Here is a 25,583-nt window from a genome sequence, read left to right as displayed (position 1 = left end):
TAAAAAATTTAGAAGAGAGGAAAGGGAAATAGTATACATGGGTGGGAGAGGGAAAAGATGTGCCTACATAAAGTAACTAAGAAGCAGACAGAGAGCAAGTGAGGGAGGGGGCGGGAGAAATTTGTCTAAATATGTGGCCTCAGCTATGTGGGTCACCGCGATTTGGAATTCACTTAATTTAGCTGCCTTCAGCACTGCGGTTTCTCCTTCGGATGTTGGAGGCGGAACTGGGCAGGAAAAATGTCATAAATTCATCAGCAAATTCCCTCCAGCTCTCAAGGTCTAGCCCTCCATTCCAAAAGAGTTGGCCCTGGGCGAGTGTGGGCAGGCAGGGTGGAGGGTGAGAGCGTCGCCGCCTGGAATGGCCCGCACCCAAGAAACAGCAGGAGGAATGGCAGGAGGGTGGCACTCTGCAGCGAGAGGGATTTAGGTTAGACTTGGTGAGGAGCAGGTTCTCACAGTGACAGGCCACGGGCAGTCATGGACTTAGGAGACAGGGCTGTTTCCAGGCTCAGGAGAGCCGACAGGGAGCTGGGGACAACATGGAAGGGCCTGGACAGCACTCAGCTCTGGCCTAGAGAGGGCACGGATGCTGCTGGTCAGGAGGAGCCCAGGACTGGTTTTGGGGTTATTGGGGGTCAGGAGATGGCATGATGCAGGCAGCCCCACCAAGAGGGTTCTTGGCTTGACCCAGTCATGAATTCACCATAGAACCCTGGAAAAGCCACATTGCTTCCCAGGAGCCCAGTTTTCCTCTGCGCTGGAAGTGACTTGGATTGGAGCCCTGTTTTCACCACCAATGACTCTTATCATAGCTTTCCAATTTGCATTCATCACCGTCCAACACAGCACTCTTAGCAGCACAGTCTGGTTGCCAACCACCTCCCTGTGGGGCAGTGGCATTGGCAGCCTTCCCATTCCTCATTGCTTCCATTCCAGGAAAAAGGAAGCAGCTGGCCTCCTGGAGGACCCATGGGGCCTTCTGTAGGTGGATGCACACTCCTGCCACTCCTGGAAGCATGAAGGTGGCTGGAGGAACATGACTGCCCTTCGGAGCACCCAGTGGCCCAGGCATGCTGTATTCACTGCCCTCCCATTTGTCTGATCCGCCCCGCTTCCCTCCGTCTCTGCCCCAGGCTCCCCCTCCATTACCTGCTGGCCCCGCAGAGCCTGGTGGATGGTGAGGCTCCGGTTGTTGTGCATGGTGAACAGGATGACTTTGCCCGTGTGGTTGAACCGGGGGGCTCCGGCCACATACACCCGCCCCTGCCTGGAGGACACGACCGATGTGACTGTGTACCCTGCCACAGGAGGAAACAAGCTGATATTTGGCACCGTGTCCTCAGCAGGCCTTGTTTGGCCCGGCGCATGGCTCGGCCGTGCCAGAGGATGGGCCAGAGGTGGGTTAGGTTCAGGACCAGCTGAGCAGATTCAATCACGCAGGGCTGTAATTCCTAGGGGCAGCTGGGGAGGCCTGGAAGAGGCAAGGCCCAGGGGAGGGGTTTGGAGGGTAGGGAGGACTCACTGCACCCCAGCCCCTGCTGGAGGAAATAAAGGAAGCCAGGTGGGGCTGCTAAAAGACTAACTTGAAATGCACACACCCCTCCTTCACCCACTCATGAGCACGGCGGAGGGCAGCAGGGAGTAGGGCAGACTGTAGCCTCACTTCGGTTAATATTGGGGAGGCTTTGTTTTGGTTCCCCACCAGTCTTCACTCTTAGGGACTAACCAGTGTCCTCTTTATGACCACAAATGCCTGCTAAGCCACTGAGGACCAGAGTGTTAACCGTAAAGGTGGAAGGAATTGGTCTGCTTCAGATATTTACGTGGGGTCTCAGGGATTCTTGCAACCCCAAAGCTTTGCAGACCCAAAGGAGGAAGCTCCCAGGCTCCTGTCAGTCCCATACGTGCAGCATGCCAAAGAGAAAGAAATGGAACCCCAGGGGCTCTTTGGGAAAGGCTGCCAATCCCTGCTCCTGGTAATGGCTGTGCCTGATCACTGTGAATCTCATCACCCACCCAGTACCCAGGAAGCAAATGTGCAGCATCTTCAGGCAACTCTCCTGAAAGTGGGCTCCAGCAGGTGTGGAAAGCCGATGGCATCCCAGAATCCCACTTTCTGCCAGATAATCTTGGATCCCAGATTTTAAATGGGTGTTGGACTTTGTTGACAGTTCCTGGGCTGTTTCTGGGGAACAGATGTCTCTTGCAGTGCACGTGTGTGAGTGTGTGTGCACATATATGCGTGTGCATATGTGTATCTGTGTGTGTAACACTGTCACTTGGGTCCCACTGGCTGCTTCCAGAGTGGCTACAGGGTGTACAGATGAGCTGACTCAGTGCCTGGGGGTGAACCACCCTGGTTCTAGACACAACAGTTTTCACTCTTGAGGCTGTACTTTGGGAAATGAGGCTTGACAGGTCCATAATACCAAGACCTCACAAGGGGTGGCTAACATGGCCACGTATTTAGAGCAACCATAAATATATGGGTAGGGGGTCTTAGCTTTGTGGTGCGGAGCAAAGGTTTCTTTTGAGCTGAGCCGTCAGTGGCACTATTGAAAATGTTCTCAGTAGGCCTTGAGTTTCTGGGCCTGCTTGGAAGGAGGGGCACTGAGACGCAGTCTGGGGGCCAAGTGTCCTGTGGGCAGGTGTGGGTCAGCATTCAAAACTCACAGAGCTTCCTGCCTTCCAGCTGTCTGTAGACAGCACCTTTGGTTCCCAGGCAACTCTCTGGCCAGCAGTAGGGGCCATTCTGAGGCTGGGCCAGCCTCCCTAAAGGCCTGATGAAAGGGTAGGGCCATGGCCTGAAATCTATACTGCACCCCCAGTAGAGGCTGGGAGCCGGCCTCCTGGTCTCCTTCCCCTGTAGTGCTCCTCTGGGCCTGCTTGGAAGGAGGGGCACTGAGACGCAGTGATCTGCCTTGCTGTTTAATGCCTCGTAGCACCTGCATCTTGCGTCCCTTCTTTGGTTTCCTTACTTTCAGTGCAATGCTGTGCACTTGGGAGGAAACACAATGAAACACGAGTGATTCTAGTTTCTAGTTAAAGGGTTGCTAGCCTTTGTTCTTCCAGCATCTTTCCCAGTGTTTGAGCATTTGCCAAGGCAAGGACTCCAATCTTTCTCTCCTTTATTTGTGATTTTATCTGAGCTCCCACCTCACTTGTGTTATAATTATATGTGCACACGTCTGTGTCCCTCAGGAAGCTGCTTGAGGGCAGGTGCTGTGTCCTGCTTACCACGGCACTTTAGCACGGCACTCTGATAGCATCAACCGCAGTGCTATGCAATTCAGGTTTAACACATTGCGAATTAAATGGACCGCAGGCCCTAGGGCCAGGCGCTGTTGGGAAACTTCTAGGGATCTACACTTCTGGATTTTCTAGCACAGTCCTGATTCTGGCATTTTGCTCTTTTGTCAGCTGAGGGTCCCATGGTTGGGGATAGAAAACAGGGTAACCACAGTGTGGGCAGAGTCATAGGCAGGGTATTGGCTAAAGAGCTGAGGAACAAAGGTCAGGATGGGATGAAGCACCAGAGAGATGGACACATGGACAGATTCGCTGTCCACTCTGGGTGGCCCAAGTTCATGGAGGAGTGGGGTCCGAGGAAGCCTTAATGAGGAGTGACTTCACAGAGAGTGGACTTGGTTTGGAAATTCAGAAAGACCCAGAGACAGTGGGGAACCCCCTGTTGCCGCCCTCCCCTCTGGCCCTTCCTTTAGAAAGGAACAAGCCTTGGCAAATGGGACATGGCTGGGGATGGCCAGGTGACTGCTCCTGCAGAGCTGGAAGGTGACTTTGGCCAGCAGGCTAAGGCCTCGCTGCTAGGACCTTCACCATCAATGATGTGCGCTTCTCTAGATATCCAATTCCAAAGTGCTTCATGGGCAGCGACTTCTGCCTTGATTATGAACATTAAGAAATAAAAACAAGTGCAGATTCCACTCGACTTGCGTTTTGCCTTCAGAAGGCAGGCTCAGTGTACTGGCACCCTAGTCAGCCTCAAAAGCTTTAAATGCACAACAGCTGACCCAGAGTCTAGAAGCACCAAATGAAACACATCAAAGGGAGCGGGGAACTGCTTGTCCTTTGTTCTACCTATTGATGGACAGCACCTGTTTTACGCTGGGCAGGGTGCTTGGCACGGTGGTTACCAGGGTGGAGAGGAAATGCCCCCAGGGATGCTCTTCAGAATTGGGTGCTTGAATTAGCCCAGAATATACACAGCAGGCCCCCCTCTCGTGTGTGGGCTGGGGGTTCTGCAGCCCCTGGGTGCCCTCCCGGCCCACCACCCGTCAGCCTCCCCTCACTCTGGGCTCTTACCCAGGTATGCAGCATGGTTCTTGAGCTCCTCGGGGAACTCTTTCAGGTAGGACTCGCGGAGAGGAATGACCTTGCCGGCACTCGTCTCCTTTAGCACAGCTCCGTTCCAGTCATAGGCACCAACGGCTCCCAGCAGAACCCCATCCTGGCATTGGGGAGGGGACACACATCAGCACCTGTCCTCATGGGCCTGTTGCCAGGAGCCACATCAGGTCCTGTGACCAGTGACGCCCCTGCCAGCCACCTCAGGCACCTTCTCCTGGGTGCATTATTTAGCAACCTAACTTTTGGCTGGGACTCTTGGCTTTTGAATGAGCCAAGGAGACTTTTTTGCCCCATTCCATCCTTAGGACAAAATGGGTCCAACTGATCCCAAGGACAGGAACTTAGGGAAAAAGGAATGTTCTAGAAACAAACTGTAAATCCAGGGCCAAACCTCCATCCCTCCTTGGGCTTCAAAACCCTCTAGGGACCCTCTCGCCACTGTCCACTCCTTCTGACATTTATTGAAAGAGGGAAAGGGCCTCCTGCACTTGCCCTTCTTCAATATTTCTTTGCAGTGGCTGAGTTGCTTCCCTGCATGTAAATCCTACTCCTTGGTTTCTTCAGCAAACATTCACTGAGGTCTCCTTTGTGCCAGACACTTGTTTGGTGCCAGGGATATTGTCCCCCGCCCCCAGCCATGCCCCCCACTCCCTGCCACAGAGCTTGAGGATACAAAAAAAATACTCAAACAAACATGCAGTTGCAAACTGTGATCAGTGCAACCAAGGAAAACCACAGTGAGGCTGAATCTGGATTGAGATGGGGGTCAGGAAAAGTCTTCAAGGTTGTTATGCTTAATTGTGCACCTGAAAGATGGGTAGGGCCAGAAAGAAAGAAGAGCTGGAGAAAGGGCCAGGAACAGCCTGTGCAGAGGCCCTGAGGCTGGAGAGAGTGCAGAGCCTTTGTTCCCAAGGAACTGAACGCTGTTCAATGGGGCTGGAGCACCAAGTAAGAGGGGAGGAGAACCTTGACATGAGGCTGGGCAGATAAGCCAGGGCCACCTCCATGACAGCCAGCACCCAAGGCACTGGTGCTTGGGCTTGTTTCTCAGGGCTTGGAGGGTCTTGTTCTACCCACCAGTTGCAGGACAAGGGGAAGCTGCAATGCTTGGGCAGGAAGACAGGAAACTCTGGCTCCTTGAGGGGAAGTTTCCAGGTTACTGACCCCATGGCCCTTTCTTGAAGACTGGGTCCACTCACCCTCTCTCTTGTGTACCCCCGATGCCCTGCTTCAGCAAGCCACATAACTAGTGGGCAGAGGCAGACAAACAGCCAGCACTTGGAAGAGGAAGGAAAATGACCAGGGACAATGAGGGACCCAAGGAAGGTGGTGGAAGCAGGGAAGGGCTGCCTTTTGGGTTACCTTGGTGATTACAGGGGTGGGGGCAGACTGTCTGGATCCCAGCTTTGGGCTTTCAAAACACAGGCTGGTAAAGTCACCACTGTCTCCCACGGAGCCTTCCCTGAGCCTGGCTGCCTGGGTGAACTTGAGATTCCCACCACTTTACAGAGTCAAGCTGATCTTATCAAAGGGTTAACATATCCTAACCCTACAGAGGTAGAACTGACTGTTCAGACAGAATGTTTTTACAGCTATAAATAAGCTGGTCTTGGGACAGTCAGTGTGCTTGGTTATGTTTCACATTGCACTTTCTAATTAGCCTTCTTCCTCCTACTCTGTGCTCGAGCCTCAGCCTAGGAGGCTCTGACAGTCTGTCTGGGCCAGGACGGGAGCCAGGAACTCACATATTCGCTGTCCACAAAGTCACCGCCAACATTCCTGCACGTGGGGTGTGCTGTATTCTTTGTGGAATACTTTCTCACCCGGCTGCCCATCTGGGCCCAGAGGCCTTGTGAAATTAGAAGGGCAGATGTTCATTATCTGCACTTGACAAATGAGCCGTGAGGTTCAGAGGGAGAAGGGACTTGCCCAAGGTTACACAGCAAGTCAGAGGCAGGGCTGGGGCTTTGACCAGACAGGGAGTAGGGCCGAGAAGAAAACATCTCTCTGTTTCCCCAAAGCCTGCTGTGGGTCCTGCTTTCCATTTTCCACCTGAACCCTCCTGAGGGAGGAGCGCACTATTTGGAGTCTGACTTTCTTCCTTTCTTTCCTCCGTCTCTCTGCCTGCTGAGTCCAAGTTTGTAACTGCCAACCAGGCTTCTGTGCTTCATGCACAGGCCTTTGAAGATGAATTTCTGGCTCTGCAGATGGCAGGGAGCCTCTATGATGTACTGAGAAGGGCTGGCTTGGCCCAGCGTCTGGGGATTCAGCCGGGGAGACCCCTCACACTGACTCTCCTTGTGGGAGCTTGGGGAATTCCGTCCTGACTTTTGGGTTTGGCAACACTGGGCCAGGCGGTTGCGTACAGTCTCCCACCTCATCCCATTTTAACCCTGGCGGCAGCTGCAGTCTTGGGCCTGCAGTGGGAGGCCCTTTCCTGAGAGTGAATTTGTTGCGGCCAGGGGGAGTCTTCTGAGGATGGGGACACTGTGAGGAGCGGTCAGGTTAAGGCCACCGAAGCAAGCCTCAGTATGTCACAATCTCTTCCCAGCTGGGGAAGCCCAGACATTTTGAGTTTAGAAAAATCTAGAAGGGCGGGGAAAAAGAAGAGAAGGGACCAAATCCTTAATAGGGGAAGCCAGGCATGTGGGCCCAGCTGGCGAACAAACAGTGGGCATTCCCAGGAAGAACCGTGTCCCCCGCTCCGCAGGCCTGGCACAGGCTTCCTGTTTTATAGCCTCCTTTCCCATCTCAGGCCACCTGGGCTCCCGCCAGATATTACCAAGGTGTGCCTGGGTGGTCTTGCACAAGGGGACCTTCCCCACAAGCTGATTTTCCTGGCGTTCTGTGCAGACATGAGGTCGCAGGCTTGGCAGCTGTCAGCAGGTCCGAGGCCACACTGTGCCTTCCCAAAGGACACTGTAGCTCTAGCACCTGCAGTGTGTGTAGCTCCCACCACCAGACCCTGCCAGCTCAGCTCTCAGCTGCCCTCTGACCTGGCCTCTGAAGCAGTCTTGCCTTCCCAGCTGAGCTGCATGCTCCCAGGGCGTGTGACCATATCTCTCAAAGCTCTGTGTTCTGGTCAGTCCATGTCTATTCCAGCGTTGGACCACAGCCCAGGCAGTGGAGGCAGCATGGTCTAGGGCAGTGCTGCTCAATGGGGGCAGTTTTGTGCCCTAGGTGATATTTGGTTGTTACAGCTGGGGGTAGTGGTGGGGGTGCTATTGGCATCTAGTGGGTGGAGGCTAGAGATGCTGCTGACCATCCTACAATGCACAAGATGGTCCCTTATGGCAGAGTTATCCAGCCCAAGATGTCACTAGGGCAGAGGTGGAGGATCCCTGGCCCGGTGGTGAGAGCAGGAAGGAGCTCTGGAGTCAGAGGCTTCTGAGTTCCACTTCTAGCTCAGAGCTTCTAGCTGTGTGACCCTGTTCTCTCTCTCTCTCTCTCTCAACCTTGAGTTCCTCAGCTGTAAAACAGTTCTGTTGTGAGAATCAGCATTTTTAATTCTTAGCAGGGTGCCTGGCAGCCAGTGAGTACTTGGGACGTGGTAGCTTTTCTCGTTCATGAATCCATCTGCAAGCATCTCCTGGGTGGTCGGAAGTCGAAGAATCAGGTGTCACAGTCATGTTTGTCATTGCGGTAGCGTGTGAGAAGTGCTCTGATTGAGTCAGGGACTGGCTACTTTGGCAGTCCCAGGAGCAGGTGAACAACTGAGACAGGAGGTGAGTGCATAGTGGGGTTAGAAAAGGCTTTTAAGAAAATCTTCCTTGATTTATTAGTATGTCTCAAAATGAACACTTCCAGTTCCAAGCCTTGATTCGATTTCACAAATATTCTTCAGACATCTACTAAGACAAGCTCAGAGAGGTCAAATGATTTTTCTGAGCCCACACTGCCAGATAGTGCTTCCTTCTTGCCCAGCAGTCATGGAATTAGGATACTAGGTGCCAGCAATTCTTCCTTCTAGCTCTTTTTGGCTTTTGGGAGGTAAGACTGTGGAGCCAGGTGGAGGTAGTTGCTGGTGGTGCTGCGGGCTGGTGTGATGGGAGACCCCCTAAAGGATACCAAGGCTGTCCTCCTCCCCAAACTCCCGAGAGTCTGAGTCAGAGTGGCTGAAGAGGGGTGAGGCTCTGTTCGCAAGAGCCCCTTCTAAGGCACATACACCATTTGGAGGGTGGATTATGCTTTCACTAATTGCTTGGACTCTTAGAAGGCTTGTTTCAACAAGCTTGAAGTGGGCCCGAGGAAGGGATGAATGGCCAGGAGGCTTGTGGGCAGGAAAGGCCCAGAAACAAGCCCTCTGCCTTTCTGTGGAGGAGGGGCCCTCACCAAGTGCGGGGCTGGAATCCGGCAGCTAGGGTGAGCAGAAGGGGCCGTGGGGACCAGGGCGCACTACACTGACTTCTCATTCCCCATCAGAGAGTTGGCTGCCTCCTGTCAGAGGCCCCAGGAAAGAGGCCCAGGAGTGGGCACTAGGGCACAGCCTTAGGACATAGGGCCAGGCTTAGGAGGATCCGAATGAACCAGAAATGATTCCTGCTACCAGGAGCCAACTTGCAAACCATCGGGACCAGCGTGGCAGAGGACCTCAGCCGTTGTGTCCTGGACTCGGGGGAGAGGGCCAGGAGACCATCTTGACGGCCTGCCCAGCCTGGCAGGTGGAGGAGTCTATTGTTTAGGTCTAGGGGGGACAGGAGGGGTTTACAGCTTCCACAGGTCAACCCCTCAATTCACCATTATTCATCAGTTTATCTCATTTTTTGTTGAATCAGATACGCAAAACCAGTTCAAATGCGAAACCCTTAGGGAAGATTACACATCTAAAGCTTCAGCCACTAAGAACCTTAGCGAATAGCCAAGACCCTTCATTGTCTAGATCTCAATCCCAGGAGGGCCTGTGGGATGAGCACAGGCTGAAGAGGCAGGAGGGTGGCTGGGGCAGCTCAACTGGGAATGTTTACACCTCCAGAGGGGGACTAGACTCTAAGACTCTGTAATCCCATGGGCCTTGAGGGGAAGATGTGGAAGGGGAAAGAGGACTACGAATAATTGATGCGCATGAGTGACGGTGTGCAGAGGACCCCTCCCACACAGGGCTCAGCTGGACTGGACCTGTTTCAAAACAGAACCGAGCACTGGCCCTGTTAGGTCATCATGTGCAGGGTCAGTGACCTTACCTTTAGGTACAAGAGAAAAAGGATCTCTTCCCATCTCGGGTGAGTCACGAGGTTTTTGTGTAGACAAGATCTACCCTGATAAAACTGCTTCCCTCTGTAAACTTTTGGAGTTAGGGCAGATTTAGGATTCTAGTGTAGGAAGGCGGATGCGAAATCCCTCCAGCTGAGCCCTGTGTGGGAGGGGTCCTCTGCACACCGTCACCCATGCGCATCAATTATTTGTAGTCCTCTTTCTCCCTCTGCATCTTCCCCTCAAGGCCCATGGGATTATAGACTTAGAGTCTAGTCCCCCTCTGGAGGTGTGAATCCCTTCTCCCAGCTTTCTGGCAGATTCCTGCAGCTCCTGCTTGATTACTCAGCTTGACAGGTAGTTCACTACCTCAGCAGACAGCCAGTACTAATGGAAGCCACTCTGGCTCTTAGTGACTTTTGCGTTCATTCCCAAATGCTAATGGAAGCATTAGCTTAAAAATCTATTCTAAAGTTTGACCAGGGATCCACAGCTAGCCTTCCTGATGGTAATTTTTGGAATACTTTCTTTCCCCTTTCTGCAAATCAAGACTAGAGTTTCCAGCTCCATGGGTTTTCCCAATGACTCAGACGTTTTGCCTTCAGCCTGGAATGTAATGTTCTGGGAACTTGGACTCTGTGGGTGTCAGGTGATGTCTTGGGGTCTCCCCTCTACCCTGGGCTCTGGTCCTTTCTCTCTCCTGTTGCTTTTACCCTTGCTAATTCAGAGACTGATTTCCTTGCTCATTAAGACAGCAGCAAACCAAGAAAGGAGGAGCCGGGCCTTTCTTCTGCCATCTGAGAACATTCTACTAGGGATCGCTCCTTCTGCCAGAACTAAATAGACCCGGGGAAGCCTCAGGTTCCTTCAGTATCTTTTTGGGCAGCAGCTGTTCGAGATCATCTGTGGCACTTCTGGCAGGGAGGAAGTCTGGGGGCTTGCCTGGGAGACAGACATACTCAGGGCAAAGTGGAAAGACTGGACCCAATAGCCCTGATCCCCAGGGAGGCCTAACTGACCCTCAGAGCTGAGGAGCTGGACTCCTGAGGACAGGATGGCTGTGGCCAATCATGGTGGCATCAGCGGCCTGGCACTGAAAGACCTCTGTGCTCTAAAATAGCCACCCAGTGGCCAGTCACAGCGCCAGTCAGCCCATCATGCCTGCACCATTCTTGTGCATTTGAAAGGTTTTTTTGCTTTCGTTTTTGATACTAAAGAGTCTCAGATTCAAATGTGATTGTTGTCTCTTTTAAAGTCCAATTAGATGAAAATGTCAGGGGTGAAGGAAGAACTAGGGTATATGGGAGAGGCAAGCTGGGCCCCTCTGCCTGGGGAACAGAGAAGTTCAGCATGTGTGCAAGGGCTTGCACATGACAGTCATGACCTTGACTTGACCGAATGTGCTGGGGCTGTGAGCTCCTGGGTCTCCCCACTCTGGAAGCTGGGGAACCTGTTGATCCTGCAAGGATCACCTTGCTCAACACTGAATTGCTTGGGCCACTTTCAAGGCTCCGCTCAAGCGTCCCTGAGTCCCTGAAGCCCATCTTAATGTCCTCTTCTTTTTAGATTCTGCGATTCCTAGACATACACAGATCATGATTTTAGAAGCAGGACAGTGAACTTATTATTTAAGAGTTTTTCTCCCCAGCTAGGCTACGAACGGCTGTCAGCTGAAATGTTTCTTTAATGTACCTGGTACAGAGCCTGACACACATGAAGATACTAAAAAAAGGTCTGTAGAATGGACAAAGGAAACATTGGGACATTCATTTTCTCTTCTGTCCCCAACACCAGGGCTGACCTCTGAGCTGTGCCAGAATGTCACACAGTGTGTGTCCACAATGCTCTCTATTCTCCTGCTTACTGCTACCCAGGACTGCTGAAATCTGTGTCCTTTAGGGGCTGCTCGAGTGCCAAGCCCTCCCGGATCTTTCCGGGACCATCCCTTCTTTGAGCAGAGGCCCTTGCTTCTGTACTACCCTGATCACATTGCTTTGGTTAACATTAGGCATGACCATGTCTCCCCCCATTCCCCGCACTGAGCCGGGAGTCTTCGGATGGGGGGCCTTCAGGTGTTGCACACTCTTACCTAGGAGGCATCTATAGTTTCTTTCATCCTACTCTCAAAGCTAAGAAATGCCATTCAGGATTGTTTGCAAGTTGACTCCTGGTGGCAAGAATCATTTCTGGGTCCTTTTGGCACTTTAGTGGCATTTAACAAATGCTTGTTAGATTTAATTAAATTGCATTTCCTTGTTGCATTCTCTAATCAGCTCTGACCTCAGAGTCTGGAGACCAGGACTGGTCCTGCCAGACCACATGACTCTGCCGGCCCCCATGTGAACGGATGCTCTCACCTCTCTGTGCTGGGCTCTTTACCCTGGGACTCTGAGCACCTTGAGGGCAGGACTCCCGCCTCTGCTTCTCCTGGCATCAGGCTCGGGACCCAGCACAGAGAAGGCACTGAAAAGAGTGGCTGATCCAACCACCTAAAACGGGATAACTATCATCACCTGCCATCCTTGTAGGGCTGTTCTGGCATGAAATGAGGTGCAGGAATTTCCTGGAAAAGTTTAAACCGCTGTGCACATGTAACAGGGCTGCTACTAGGACAGGGCAGCTACATTTACATCTTGCTGTTACTCAAGACAGTGGGCATGAAACTGTCCAGATGCAACTCAGAAAAGTCTGAGTGTGAGTGGCATTTCCGTCCATCTGCCGGCTGCATGTCACGCACGTGTCCCCTCCCCCTCCAGTTTGGAAGTTCTGACTCAGACCCCCGGAGATTCCCTCTCACGGAGCAGCTGCTTGGTCTAAAGGAAAGAGCATGAGACCAATATTTTTCTCACGAATTTTACTCCAGCAGGTCACTTAACCTTCTCATGCCTCCAATTCTTTATGTGTAAACTAGGAACAAAGAGTCCTCCCCTATCCGCCTCACCGAGGAGTTAGGAGAGGGCAACGGGAGGATGACAGTGACATACAACTAGGATGCACTAACGGGCCTTCTCTGGTAAATTAGGAGGAATAAGTACACTCTCATGGTGCCAGCCCAGGCAGAACACACACACGCACACACACATGCACACACACGCACACACACAGAGGCACACACACACGCACACACACACACAGGCACACACACACACAGGCACACACACACATGCACACACACGCACACACACATGGACACACACACATGCACACACACACAGGCGCACACACACATGCACACACACATGGACACACACACATGCACACACACAGGCACACACACATGCACACACACACGCACACACACACGCACACACACATGCACACACACACGCGCACACACACATGCACACACACACGCACACACACACATGCACACACACATGCGCACACACGCGCACACACATGCGCACACACATGCACACACACAGGCACACACACACGCACACACATGCACACACAGGCACACACATGCACACACACAGGCACACACACATGTACACACACACGCACACACACACAGGCACACACATGCCCCTGGCTGTGCAAAGCACACCCACGGGAGCACGTATCGATACTGACAGACGTAGCTGGTATATTTTCCCATGTGACAATCCTGGGCAGGACTCTACAGTACATTAAGCATATTCACAGACATGGATTCTTCTGTACCCCTTGCAATCCTGGGAGGCTCCAGCCCCTTCTTATGAAGCACCACCAGGTGAAGCACACAAGCACACAGAGGGGGAGTGATGCAGAGCCCCAGATGTCACATGTTGCTTGTGACACCACACCCCTCTCTCTGTGGGCCAGCCCCCCGCCCAGGACCTCTGCAACCTGATGCAGCACCCGCACAGTGGGGGTGCCTGTGAGTCACCTGCCAGAGCACAGCTGGAACATCTGGATACCCTCCCAACATTGACAGGGGGACACGCCCTGGCATGTGCAGGCCTCCTCGGGCACTGGAACTATCCGAGGCACGTGCCATTGGCTTTGCCACCTGCCCTAGATTTTGCACAAGGCTCTCTGGACTGAATGGGAAGGTGCACCCCGCACCTCACAGGTGAAATTATGGGATTATTAACTGTAGTCCATTCACTTCTGAAGAGGGCTGAAGACGATATAAATAGGTGGAAGACCTCGACTCCCCTCTTCCAGCCCACAGAAGATGGGAGGCAGAGAGACCCGAAGAAAGAGAACCGGAAGAAAGAGAGAAAGAGAGAAGAGCCAGCCCATCTGTGAAGGTGGATAACAGATCGAGAGAGCTAGAAAGGGAAAGTGCATGCCCTGAGAGACAGAGGCGCGGCTCTCTGCTGGTACCTCCACCACGTACCTCCACCACGTGCGAGGAAAAGCCTGTCTGTGACATCTCCAGTCCAAAGGAGGTCTCGTTCTTGTTGGTGCCTGCAACAGAATGACAGAGAGATGTCAGCTCTATGACCAATCACTTAGCTCCAGAAAGAGCTGCCGCTCAACCCACAGCTCCTGCTTCCTTGGGGCATCATTAGGAGGTGGAGCTCTCTTTCAAGGTGGGGCTCTGAAGCAGAGGCCAGTAGGGTGCCGGCCTCCTCAGCCCTCCCCAGCACTCTGTGCGGTGGGGAGCACCACACACCTTCCAGGTGCCCGTGTGGGTTGTTACTGGTAGCCCACTTACTTCTGAAAAGGGCTCGGGACAAATTATATTACAGGGCATGCATACTGTAAGACTGCTAAAATTGGGGGGAAAGCAAGCTAAAGTGCACAGAAATAGTGTACGTTTTTGGCAAGAAATGGAATTTCCCACTTTGTTCATTCCTTTTATTCACTAGCTTTGGTTCCAGATGCCTTTGGATGGACCTCAAACATCAAATCCACCCTCAGAGGGAGGTCTGTCGCCACTGCAGATTTGCGTAAGAAATCCCATGAGTGCTGAAAGCCTCTCCCCACGGAGGGGCTCCCTGAACACATCATTAGAACCAATGTTCTCATCATCCAAGGCGACCATTTTGAGGAGAAATACACAGATTTGGATATTTGAGTTCCGGAGTGGGTGTCAAAGCTCACGTTCATACTTTATATTCATCTGCCCTTGTTTACAAGGGCCATTTTAGTCTCTTTTCGTGTGTCTGCGGCTTGTCATTTCCAATGCACTGCAGACTTCTCAGGCTTTACATGGCCTTCTATTTCTTTTTATAATCCTCCCATATGCCCAAAGCCTGATATTGGAAGGGCTCACTATAGCAATGGTGGAAATGAAATTCGTGCAAATCAAATCAAAAATGGAGCTTAAATCACAAGGAGAGAGGCAATCTCAAGGACTCTGCCAAAAATAAAAAATGCTTTTGGTGGAGTGGAAGCAGTTGGCATATAGGGATTAAGGGTTTCAGGATACGGAGTCAGACTCTGCTAGGTACAAGCTAGGGTTGCCTGATGCAACACAGGATGCCCAATTAAAACTGAATTTCAGGCAACAAATAAGTTTTAACCTAAGCCTGCCACACCCACTGTATTTTATTTTTGCAAAATTTGGCAACCTAGTTCAAAGCCCACCACCCTCCCAAGCTGTGAGATCTTTGGCAGGTCACTGAACTCCTTTGAGTTTCAGTTCTCCCAGCGGTAAAAATGAGAACATTAGCAAAGTAACCTTTCAGCATTGTTCATAAAACGCACAGCCTCACGTCCGGCATGGAGTCATACTCAGTTGTTGGAATTTATGACTTCTTTATTTCTGGGGACAGGGTCTGGCTCTATTGCCCAGGCTGGAGTGCAGTGGCATGATCTCAGCTCACTGCAACCTCAACCTCCCAGGCTCAAGTGATCCTCCCACCTCAGCTTCCCAAGTAGCTAGGACTACAGGCACACACCACCACACCTAGCTAATTTTTGTAAATTTTTTTAAAAAGAGATAAGGTTTTGCCTTGTTGCCCAAGCTGGTCTTGAACTCCTGAACTGAAGCAATTCACTCACCTTGTCCTCCCAAAGTGCTGGGATTACAGGCGTGAGTCACCATGCCTGGCCTAGCATTTATTTTTATGGAAGACTTTTGCTAAGCCATTCCGTTTTGTGGGATTGGGTTGTGCTCTGTGGAGTTTACCTGATATAAGCCCAGAAGAGAGTGGATCCCCTCTTAGCATGCACTGCTCACCTTCCAGGCTGAAGATTCTGTCCCCCAGGGCATCGACAATGTCCTTCAAGGCAGCCTCATCAGTGACATTGAAGAAGTGCTTGTCATCGGGGTCACTGGCGATGTATTTGATTTCATTTAGAAAAGTTTCTGGATTGATCCCCCTGCGGTTGTAGTAGCCCAGGACCTGCCAGGGAACAGGGGCAGGAACCACAAACCAGAACATAGCACAGACTTTCCCATATACCACACGGCCTAGACCCTGGGGACCCCAGGGCGGGCTGGAGCCAGGGCCGGTAGCCGTGAGAGTCCCTCAGGATGCCATTTGCGTGTGGAATGGACTCTCTTTTAGGGACAAGATAAGGCCTTTGTGCGAAGCTAGGGTCTGGGAGCTTGGAGGTTTGGAGGTGTGTTCTAGTTTTCTGAGGTTCCAGACCCTCCCTGGCAATGGATGGGGGGGGAAACCCAAACCCACAGCTTTTGTGGATTGGCCAGAGCAGTGCAGAAAGATTCTCAACTTGTTCAGAAGATGAAATGGGAGGCTCTTTTGAGGGCCTGGACACTTGTGATACTGCCTGGAACTAGTCACTTGGAGTCTCCGGGGATTTGATGGCAAAGCCTCTAAGAGACCATCAGGAGCCCTTGGGCGGGCCAGGACTTACGGCCACCGCGTATCTTGTTACGTTGTCTCTCTCGCTTTGCTGGATCACCTTCTCCAGGTCTGGGCTGTCGTGGGACTCTCCATCTGTGATGACAATCATCACCTTCTTGGCCCCTTTCCTTCCGCCCTTCTGGAAAGCCTCTGAGCTGGAAGCCAAGTGCAGGGGCAGGGTCATGAGAAGGAAGTGGGATTGGGGCAGCCCCTGACGCTCCTGCAGAGGGGCAGCCACAGAAACCAGGACTAGGTCCCCCTTGGGCAACCCAACAGGTGCCAGGACCTCAAACCAAAAAAGTAGCTGGATTGAAATGGCCAGAGCTACTCTTTCACCAGCTGCTCAGAAGGTTCTTAGATCTGTTGTCTTTAAACGAAATGTTGAAAAGCTCCTTTGGAGTCCTGACCTTGCTGTTTTGGGCAGGCCAAAGGGATGAGGTGGACCTGGGAGGGGAGTTCAGGGGCAGGTGACAACCTTTAGAGGCATTAAGTCAGTGGTTCACAACTCCAGCTGCTCACTGGCATCTTGTGGAGTGAGCCTTTAAAAACTGTTGGCCGGGTGCGGTTGCTCACGCCTGTAATCCTAGCACTTTGGGAGCCCAAGGTGAGCGGATGATCTGAGGTCGGGAGTTCGAGACCAGCCTGACTAACATGGCAAAACCCTGCCTCTACTAGAAATACAAAACTTAGCCGGGTGTGTTGGCATGCGCCTGTAATCCCAACTACTCGGGAGGCTGAGGATTAAAATTGCTTGAACCCGGGAGGCGGAGGTTGCAGTGAGCCGAGATCACGCTATTGCACTCCAGCCTGGGCGACAGTAAGACTCTGTCTCAAAACAAACAGACAAACAAACAAAAACTGTTGATGTCCCGGCCTCAGCCAGACCCCTGAAATTGGAGTCTCTGGGATGGTGGCCTGGATATTAGTATTTTTATTTGTTTATTTATTTTTAATTGAGACAGAGTCTCCCTCTGTTGCCCAGGCTAGAGTGCAGTGGCACAATCTCAGCTCACTGCAACCTCTTCCTCCCAGGTTCAAGCGATTCTCGTGCCTCAGTCTCCTAAGTAGCTGGGATTAGAGGCCTGTGCCACCACGCTTGGCTAATTTTTGTATTTTTAATAGAGATGGGGTTTTGCCAGGTTGGCCAGTCTGGTCTCGAACTCCTGGCCTCAAGTGATCTGCCCGCCTCTGCCTCCCAAAGTGCTGGGATTACAGCTGTGAGCCACCGTGCCTGGCTGGCATCAGTATTTTATAACATTCTGGTGAGCATCCAGAGCTGAGACTCACTTTCCTTAGTACTGAAAACAGGATGTGCCAGGGTGACTCGGCATCCAGACAACACTGACCCATAAAATACGTGCGATGAGGCCTGACAGAGCTCTGACTTCCTCACAAGGATTGCTTTGATTCTATTTTGGGAAACATTAAATATCAAATCCATGACAAATATTTCTCTTTCTCACTTTTTATTTTGTTTTCAGTGTCCAGAGCATGAGCTCAGCCCACCTATCAGGCAATCCAGCCCAGGGGACAGCAGGGCTGGCACCTCGACCGTCAACCTGGCAGACAGGCTCTTGTAGCGGGCCATCAGGCTACAAAGTGTGAAAAACTGGCTCCCAATCACCATTGGCTTTTGGTGTCCCTGTGGCCTGACTTCCTTTAGACCATGAGGTTCTGAGGGGGTATAGACATGGTCTCACTGAGGAGTCTGGCCCAGAAGTTATAATTTGCCAATAAGGACCTAAAAATAAATGTTACTCTTAGACTCTGACGTTATTCCTCATGAGTCTGACCCACAGCAAGGCAGGACAGGCCACAGATTTAAGCTCTGTAGTGACAGGTTAAAGAGCCACATGGCTTTGGTATCGCAGGTATCTCTTCTTACGTAGCACACTGAGGAATGGATGCATATGATTTAGGAGTTGAGGAATTTACAAAAGCTGAAATAAATTAGTTTAGAACATCTTCAAACTACCAGCAAAGAGAAAAAACATCCGCCATTCTCTTAGCAGTGCTCCAATATGCTGGATATGTTGCCTTAAAAAACCCACTAATTTTAGTATGTGCTGTGGACTGAAGCCTGCAGAAGCATGTGCCACATGACGAGAGCAGATTTTGAGCTCAAGCTCAACCCAGTAGCAGGAGAACTCTGCTATTCTTTCCAAGGAGATTCTAGATGCTTCCGTGACTGCATGGAAGGGCCAGGCCCAGGAATAAAATGCCCTGCAAAAAAGCATGGCAGGAGCAAAACATGTTTTATTATATATGGAGCCAAGAAAAATGTCAGGATCATATTTCCATAGAGTGGAATAGTGTGAATGTCATATGAATCTGTAATTGTGTGAATATCAGCATGAATCATCAGATTTTAAATTGTGATTCTGCACTGGGAAAGGGACTTGGATTTGTTCATTTGTAAATTAGATTATACATTCCTTGAGAGTAGTGAGAGCTTTATGCTAACAACAGGCTCCATGGGCCTAGAAACCAGAGTGGCCCATGGAGATTGAGGCCACGTCATAGCTCGTTTCTGCTCAAAACCTGCACAGCTTCCTCTTTCTTTCAGGGAAAGCCCAGGTTCTGACAACGGCTCCCTAAGCCTTCTGAAATCTGGCCCATTTCCTCTCTTAGCTTCTGGTCCTGCTCACTCATCCCCACCTACACTGGACTCTTCAATGATCTGGAGTCCTCAGGCACACCAAGCCTTTGAGCTGTTCCCTCCCAGCCATCTGCTTGCCAACAACTCCCTCACCTCCTTTCAAATCTCCAGTCAAAGGTCATCTGTCAGGGAAGCCTTTCCTCACCGCCCTGTTCATGCTGATTCCGTACCTGCCCTCTGCAACTGCTGTACTCCCCCTACCACACTTCATTCTCCCCATAGCTTTCATCTCCTTCTAGTATGCTATGTTATTTATTTATTTGTTTATTGTCTGCCTCTCTCTCTAGAATGTCGGCTCACGAGGGCACAGCATTTGTACCTATATTGTTCACTGATCTAGCCCTAGTGTCTAAAATAGTGACAGGCACATAGTAGATGCTCAATAAAGTGTTATGTGGCCAAAGGTAGAATCACACCACGTTGTTCAGGGGCCCTCTCCGCTTCCCTGCTGTACATAGCTGCCAGGCTCGTTTTCTTAACGTGTATATCTGGTGATTACACTCTTGTACTCAAGAACCTGCTATGGCCACCCATGCTGGTTTTAACTACAACATCATCACTCCCACCATCTTTACATGGCTCACTTCCCACCAACATGAACCCCTTGCTGTGGTCAAGAGGAGTGCATCTCTGAATGCAAATGTTCCTTGACTTTCCCTCTCCTCTGCTGGCATCAGGGTGGAATGTCTTGTGTGGCACGTCTTCTGTTCACCTCTTTTTGTTGGAATCCCAGGGTCTTCCCAGGACAGGTCCAGTGCCGCCTCCTCCTGGCAGTTCTCCTTGGCCCCTCCATGGGGGCCTCTCCCTCTCTCATCCTCACTGAGTCAGGGTTAGGGTGAACACTTGTCACAGCCCTCCCATCAGACTGTGAGCCGCCACAGCCAGGACCCACAGGTTACCGACATCTTCATAAGCCCTCATGTTCATGGCCTGAATCTTTGCCCTTTCGTAGGAGCGTAGGAAAAAGAAATGCATTAAGAATAAACTGAGTGAGGACAGAAAACCTTTCACCTTAAAAGTCACCAGCTATAGTTTGGGACTTGAATTTGGCAGGTTGGGAAGATCAGAATTTCGACTTTCATTTGAGGTGAAGATTGCAACCTCAGCAGTGCTCATGAGTCAGGGATGGTTCAAACTACCTGGTGAGTCACACACAAATAATTGACCTGAGGTTGGTGAGTTGTAAAGTCAGGTCCAAATAGTGGGTTTTATTCCTGTATGAGTCAGTTAGCTTCACACTGAGAAAGTGAGAGCTGGTGGTTATGGGCTGCCTTCCTTGCCCCAGCCATTTCACAAGGGCCTGCTGGGAGTCTCAGGTCTTACCCTGATGAAGGCAAAACAAAAGCAGAAAAATGGCCTATTCCTTGTGAGGATGAGTAAGAGAGCCACTTTCACATGGAGAAATGCTCATTTAGGAAAAGCTTGAGCAACTTTTATCAGCAAACAGAAACACGCTAGTTAAGCAATGACTTAATTGTAAAGAGTTATGAGGTTGGAAAAATCTTAATCTTTTGAGCACACGAAATCACAATACTACTAAATAGTTCTTTTTTTCTTTTCTTTCTTTTTTTTTTTTTTGAGATAGGGTCTGACTCTGTTGCCTAGGTGGAGTACAGTGGTGTGATCTTGGCTCACTGCAGCCTTTGCTTCCTGGGCTCAAGTGATTCTCTCACTTCAGCCTCCTGAATAGTTAGGACTACAAGCATGCACCACCATGCCTGGCTAATTTTTGTATTTTTTTAGTAGAGATGAGGTCTCATGGTTTTGCCTAGGCTGGTCCCAAACTTATGGGCTCAAGTAATCCTCCCACCTCAGCCTCCCAAACTGCTGGGATTACAGGTCTGAGCCACTGCACCTGGCCTCAATAGCTCTTACATTGTGGATTTTTAAAAAACACATCAACTAACCCTACATAAGGTGGGATCATAAGGTAACAGGTCTGTGGTCTCAACAAATGTAGCAGAACTCATATTTATAGGTGTAACATTTAGACATTTAAAATCTAAATGCCTTTGACACAGTCATCTTATGAGTTTAGGTCTTGGCTCGAGAGATCTGGGGCATTGCTTTTAAAATCGGCTAATTTCAGTGGGGGGATGGCCACCATGTTTTGAGCAACAACATTACTGGAATAAGCATGCAGACTTCTGCATGGACAACGTCTAGGGATAACATTTATCTGGAGGAGTGAGTTCTGGGTGATTTTATTTTACTTTTTTATTTTATTTTTTTTGAGGCGAAGTCTCACTCTGTCACCAGGCTGGAGTGCAGTGGCACCATCTTGGTTCACTGCAACCTCCACCTCCCGGGTTCAAGCAATTCTCCTGCCTCAGCCTCCCAAGTAGCTGGGACTACAGACGCATGCCACCTCGCCCGGCTAGTTTTTTGTGTATTTTAGTAGAGACGGGGTTTCACCATGTACACCACGCTGGTCTCAAACTCCTGAGCTCAGGCAATCTGCCCGCCTCGGCCTCCCAAAGTGCTAGGATTACAGGTGTGAGCCACCACGCCCAGCCAAGTTCTGGTGTGATTTTTAAGGAATCAGCCTCATTACTCTATAGTCTCAGGTGTCAGATTTGACTGCGTTCTTTCTACTCCATTGATGACTAACTCTCCATAAGAAGACCCCACCCTCACAGAACCTACTTCTTATAGAGTGTCTGTGGCAGAAGCTATTTTTCAAAGTTGGCTGCAATAGTATTCCCCATCCTAAATGCTCTTCTGCAAAATGACCTCACTATTCATCCATCAAGGCAGAACCAACTTCCCTTCCCCTTGAGTCTGGGCTAGGCTCAGTCATTTGCCCAACCAACAGAATGTGGCAGAAGTCATATTCTGGGACTTTGAGACAAGGTTACAGGCAGTCTCCCAGGTCCTGCCTGGGTCTCTTGGAAAGTTCACTCTTGGGACACTCTCTCTAAAACTCCAGTTGCCATGCCACAAGGAAACCAAGCCACAGGGCCACATGTGGGTGCTCAGGTCACCAGTCCCAGATGAGCTCTCAGCCAACAGCCAGCAACAACTGCCAGTCATGTGAGAACCTTGAGATGACAACAGATCCAGGTGACACCAGACTGCAACCACCTGAGAGGACCCAAGAGAAAACCAACCAGCTGAGCCCAGTCAAACCCCAGAGTTCTGAGGAATTAAGAAATTATTGTCTCAAGGTACTAAATTTTGTGGTAGTATGTTACATGGTAATAGATAACTACAATTCTTCTACGTTTTTTTTTTTTTACCGTGCAAATTCGATGCCAAATGCCGTCCGGGTCTCTGTTCCTCCTCTCTGCTCAATGTGGCTGGCAGCTTCCACCACGTCTTTTACAGATCTGTAGTCATTGAGGTGAAACTCATGCACCACATCTTCTCCATACTGCACGACTCCAACCTGCAAGGTAGAGGAGAGGGCAACAGAACATTTTGACCCCCTGAAACTTAGAATTTGAGAGTGAGGATCCCCGGGAGTTGTTTCTGTGTGATAATTCAGAAGGGAGGAGGGCTGAGGACCTTTGCAAGAAAGTAACCACAGCCAAAGGGAAGTAGGTTCTGCAAAGTTCTGGGAATGAATGGACAGCTTGGTGGCACAAGAAGGGGTGCATATAGAGAATGGAGACTTTGTGATTGAAAGAAAGGCCCAACAATTATGCTTCTTTCTTAGGAAAACAAAAGCGGAGCAGAGAATCTAAGTCCAAAATATTACGAACAGTGTGGGTGTAAGGTCACAGTGTTTACCAAACTCCAAAACTGAGGTTCCTTAAAACTGGTTAGAGAAGAGGTTCTTTTATCCCCATGGATGATAAAATAATGACGATATTAATAGCTTCAAAATAAACAAAAAGCTTCAAGACCTATGGTAGGAATAGAACGATGAAACGTTCCTATTGGATGAGCCCACACGGTTTATTTGGCACACGTGCCCTTCTAATGCTGGATTTTCACCCATGATACCCTAAAGGATGATCTTCTGGTGGTGGGGAACTCATTACTTCATGAGAAAGTCCACTCCCTTTTTAACAGCCCTAATTGTTACAAATAATTTCTTAGATTGACTTGAAATCTGCTATTTAATAACTTCTAGTCATTAGTCCTCACTCAGGCAGAATAAAAGGGAATGAATCTACCTCGCTTTAGCCAGGCAGCATTTCAGATATATGAGCCTAGCAGCCCTCACCTCCTCTCCTGCCATCTTCCCTCCACGATCTATATGTCTAATTCTCCCCTGTACCTCACTCAACAGGGCTCTAGCATCTACTCAACCATTCCCACCTTCCTTCTCACTTTTTAGCTTGTCTAAGTCTTCATAGGTGGTGTGTTATGTCTGACCTGTGAAGTGAGCCCTCCCCCAAACTGTCATTTGATGTGCTGCACTGGAGAGGAGTGTCCTGAGCTGCAGCGCCCTGGTGCCGGCTGGCCCTACTACCGCTGTCCTCTTACCTACACCTCCTTTGTGCACACATAGATCTCGCCTAGACCTAAGGCAGCACCTGCCATAGGTTTGGGTGGCCCTGTTCAGAAGAGGGCCCAAGAGATGCTCACCTGGATCTGCCCTGGGCCGATGTAAAACTTCTTCAGGATGTTGATGAGGAAGTGCTGAACCTCCACCCAGGGGTAGATGCTGTTGGAGCCATCCAGGACAATGACGATGTCCATGTAGGTCTGGCACCCTGGGAAGTTGGGACACAGTTATGGCTACCCAAGGAGCAGTGTCTGCGAGTCTCTGATACTCTGGATGATTGTTCAAAGGACGAATGAATGACTCTGCTCCATGTGTGTAATTCCCTGGGCTGGGAAGCTGTCCCTGGGCTGGACATTTATTTGGGCAACGTGAATGAGCCCAGGAAGTCCTGGCTATGTCCCACCACTCTGCTGGCTGTTTGAACAAAGCTTAAATTAAGCCTGATCACTTCTATTCCTAATCAGGGACTGACCACTACCAATTGGCCAATGCTTCCGAGGCAGCCAGCACTGCTCAAATCAGTACCTTGTTATCGTTTGTTTTGCTGTGATGAGCAGGCGGTATTTACCACTTACAGCCCTAATGAATGGATTTCTTTTAGGAGGGAGATATGATGTTGTGGCTAGAAATGTGGGATGTGGCATCACACTGACTCCTGGCTTTGGCACTCCCTAGCTGTGTGACCTAGGGCCAGTCATGAAACCGCTCAGCCTCAGTTTTCTCTTCTGTAAAACAGGCACAATGATAGTAAAGAGTTGCCTAGAGTCATTCATGAGAAGATGATTCTAAAGGGCCAAGCACAAAGCAAATGCTTAGGAAATCTGAGCTGATCATGGTTTCACTTTTTTTTTTTTTTAAGGAGACCACTGAGTTAATATGGTACTGATATCATCAGGTCAAGCTCTCATGCCATTATCTCTGCCTCTGAATATAAAGATTGCTTTATGCTCTTGTAATATTAATACTAAATTAGGCTGGGAGTGGTGGCTCACACCTGTAATCCTAGCACTCTGGGAGTCCGAAGTGGGTAGATCACCTGAGGTCAGGAGTTCGAGACCAGTCTTGCCAACATGGCAAAACCCCTTCTCTACTAATAACACAAAAATTAGCCAGGAGTCAAGATGCACACCTGTAATCCCAGCTACTCAGGAGGCTGAAACATGAGAATTGCTTGAACCCAGGAGTCAGAGGTTGCAGTGAGTCAAGATCGGGCCACTACACTCCAGCCTGGGTGACAGAGTGAGACTCTGCCTCAAAAACAAAACAAAACAAAACAAACAGATAAACAAAAAAACTAAATTAAAAGGAATAAGAAAATCAACAAAGAAAATTAAGAAAACATTGGCCATAACGAATGTAAAAAAAAACCCCTCCTCTTTTAAAATCTAAGTAATTTATTTCTGTTTGTCAGCTGTTGGAGTTACTTTGAAATATTGCATACACTCTGTGTCTGGGCATCTGCTCATTTTTATTGGTGAGTTTTTATACTGCTATAAAATCTACTTTATAACAATGCTGCATGAACCTTTTGCGTGTTAACTGTTCCAGTAATTCTTGCATTTCGAAGACGCACTATGTCAAAGTCAGTGCTGAGCAGACAGAGGAAGGTGGGGGTGGCTTTGGGTTGGGACGCCTGTTGCAGGCTTTGTGTTTAGCAGAGCATTTTAGAATCATTTGGGCAACTTGAATGCTCTGCCACTTCTTGTCCCATCTGCATACTGTATACAGCACGTGATGATCTGACACTCCTGGCCTGGCAGAGCCTCATACATTTGTCCTTTTCTGGTTTAGTTCGGCTCTACACACGTGGACTGAGCGCCTGCTATGTGCTGGAGCTCTGCATGGTGCAGGCGGCAGTGGGGGTGACCAAGACAGAAATGCCTTGATTTGCAGGAGTTCATAATCTTTTAACAGGTTATTTTTATTTATATTTTTAAGCCAGTTTTATTATTAGAATGTATTTATTACTGTTGATTTCTTTATTACAATTTCAAATTCTTCTTTTTAAGACACCTTGGGAACAAACTGGTTTGAGGGCTACTGTTCCTAAACATGACTGAATACTCCTTTGGGGAGCTTAAAAACACACACACTCACATGCACGCATGCACATATGCATGCACATACTCCTACTGAATTAGGACCTATGTGGGGGTGC

General features: G+C 50.0%; 1 protein-coding gene across 1 annotated transcript in view; it reads right to left on the bottom strand.

The window, feature by feature from the left end:
• The window catches only part of ITGA11 (integrin, alpha 11), a 131,976-nt gene that overhangs the window by 32,690 nt on the left and 73,703 nt on the right, over positions 1-25,583 (bottom strand). The window contains exons 6-12 of the mRNA XM_011940337.1: positions 23,506-23,633; positions 22,209-22,357; positions 16,321-16,465; positions 15,680-15,845; positions 13,889-13,959; positions 4,327-4,471; positions 1,153-1,301 (exon numbers count right to left, since the gene is read on the bottom strand). Coding sequence (XP_011795727.1) covers positions 1,153-1,301; positions 4,327-4,471; positions 13,889-13,959; positions 15,680-15,845; positions 16,321-16,465; positions 22,209-22,357; positions 23,506-23,633 — 953 coding nt within the window. The remainder of the gene's footprint in view (positions 1-1,152; positions 1,302-4,326; positions 4,472-13,888; positions 13,960-15,679; positions 15,846-16,320; positions 16,466-22,208; positions 22,358-23,505; positions 23,634-25,583) is intronic.

Source organism: Colobus angolensis, unplaced genomic scaffold (assembly GCF_000951035.1).
Source record: "Colobus angolensis palliatus isolate OR3802 unplaced genomic scaffold, Cang.pa_1.0 Scaffold19, whole genome shotgun sequence".
In the NCBI taxonomy this organism is placed as follows: domain Eukaryota; kingdom Metazoa; phylum Chordata; class Mammalia; order Primates; family Cercopithecidae; genus Colobus; species Colobus angolensis.
Note: the sequence above shows the minus strand (reverse complement) of the source record. Positions and strands in the feature narration are given on the sequence as shown.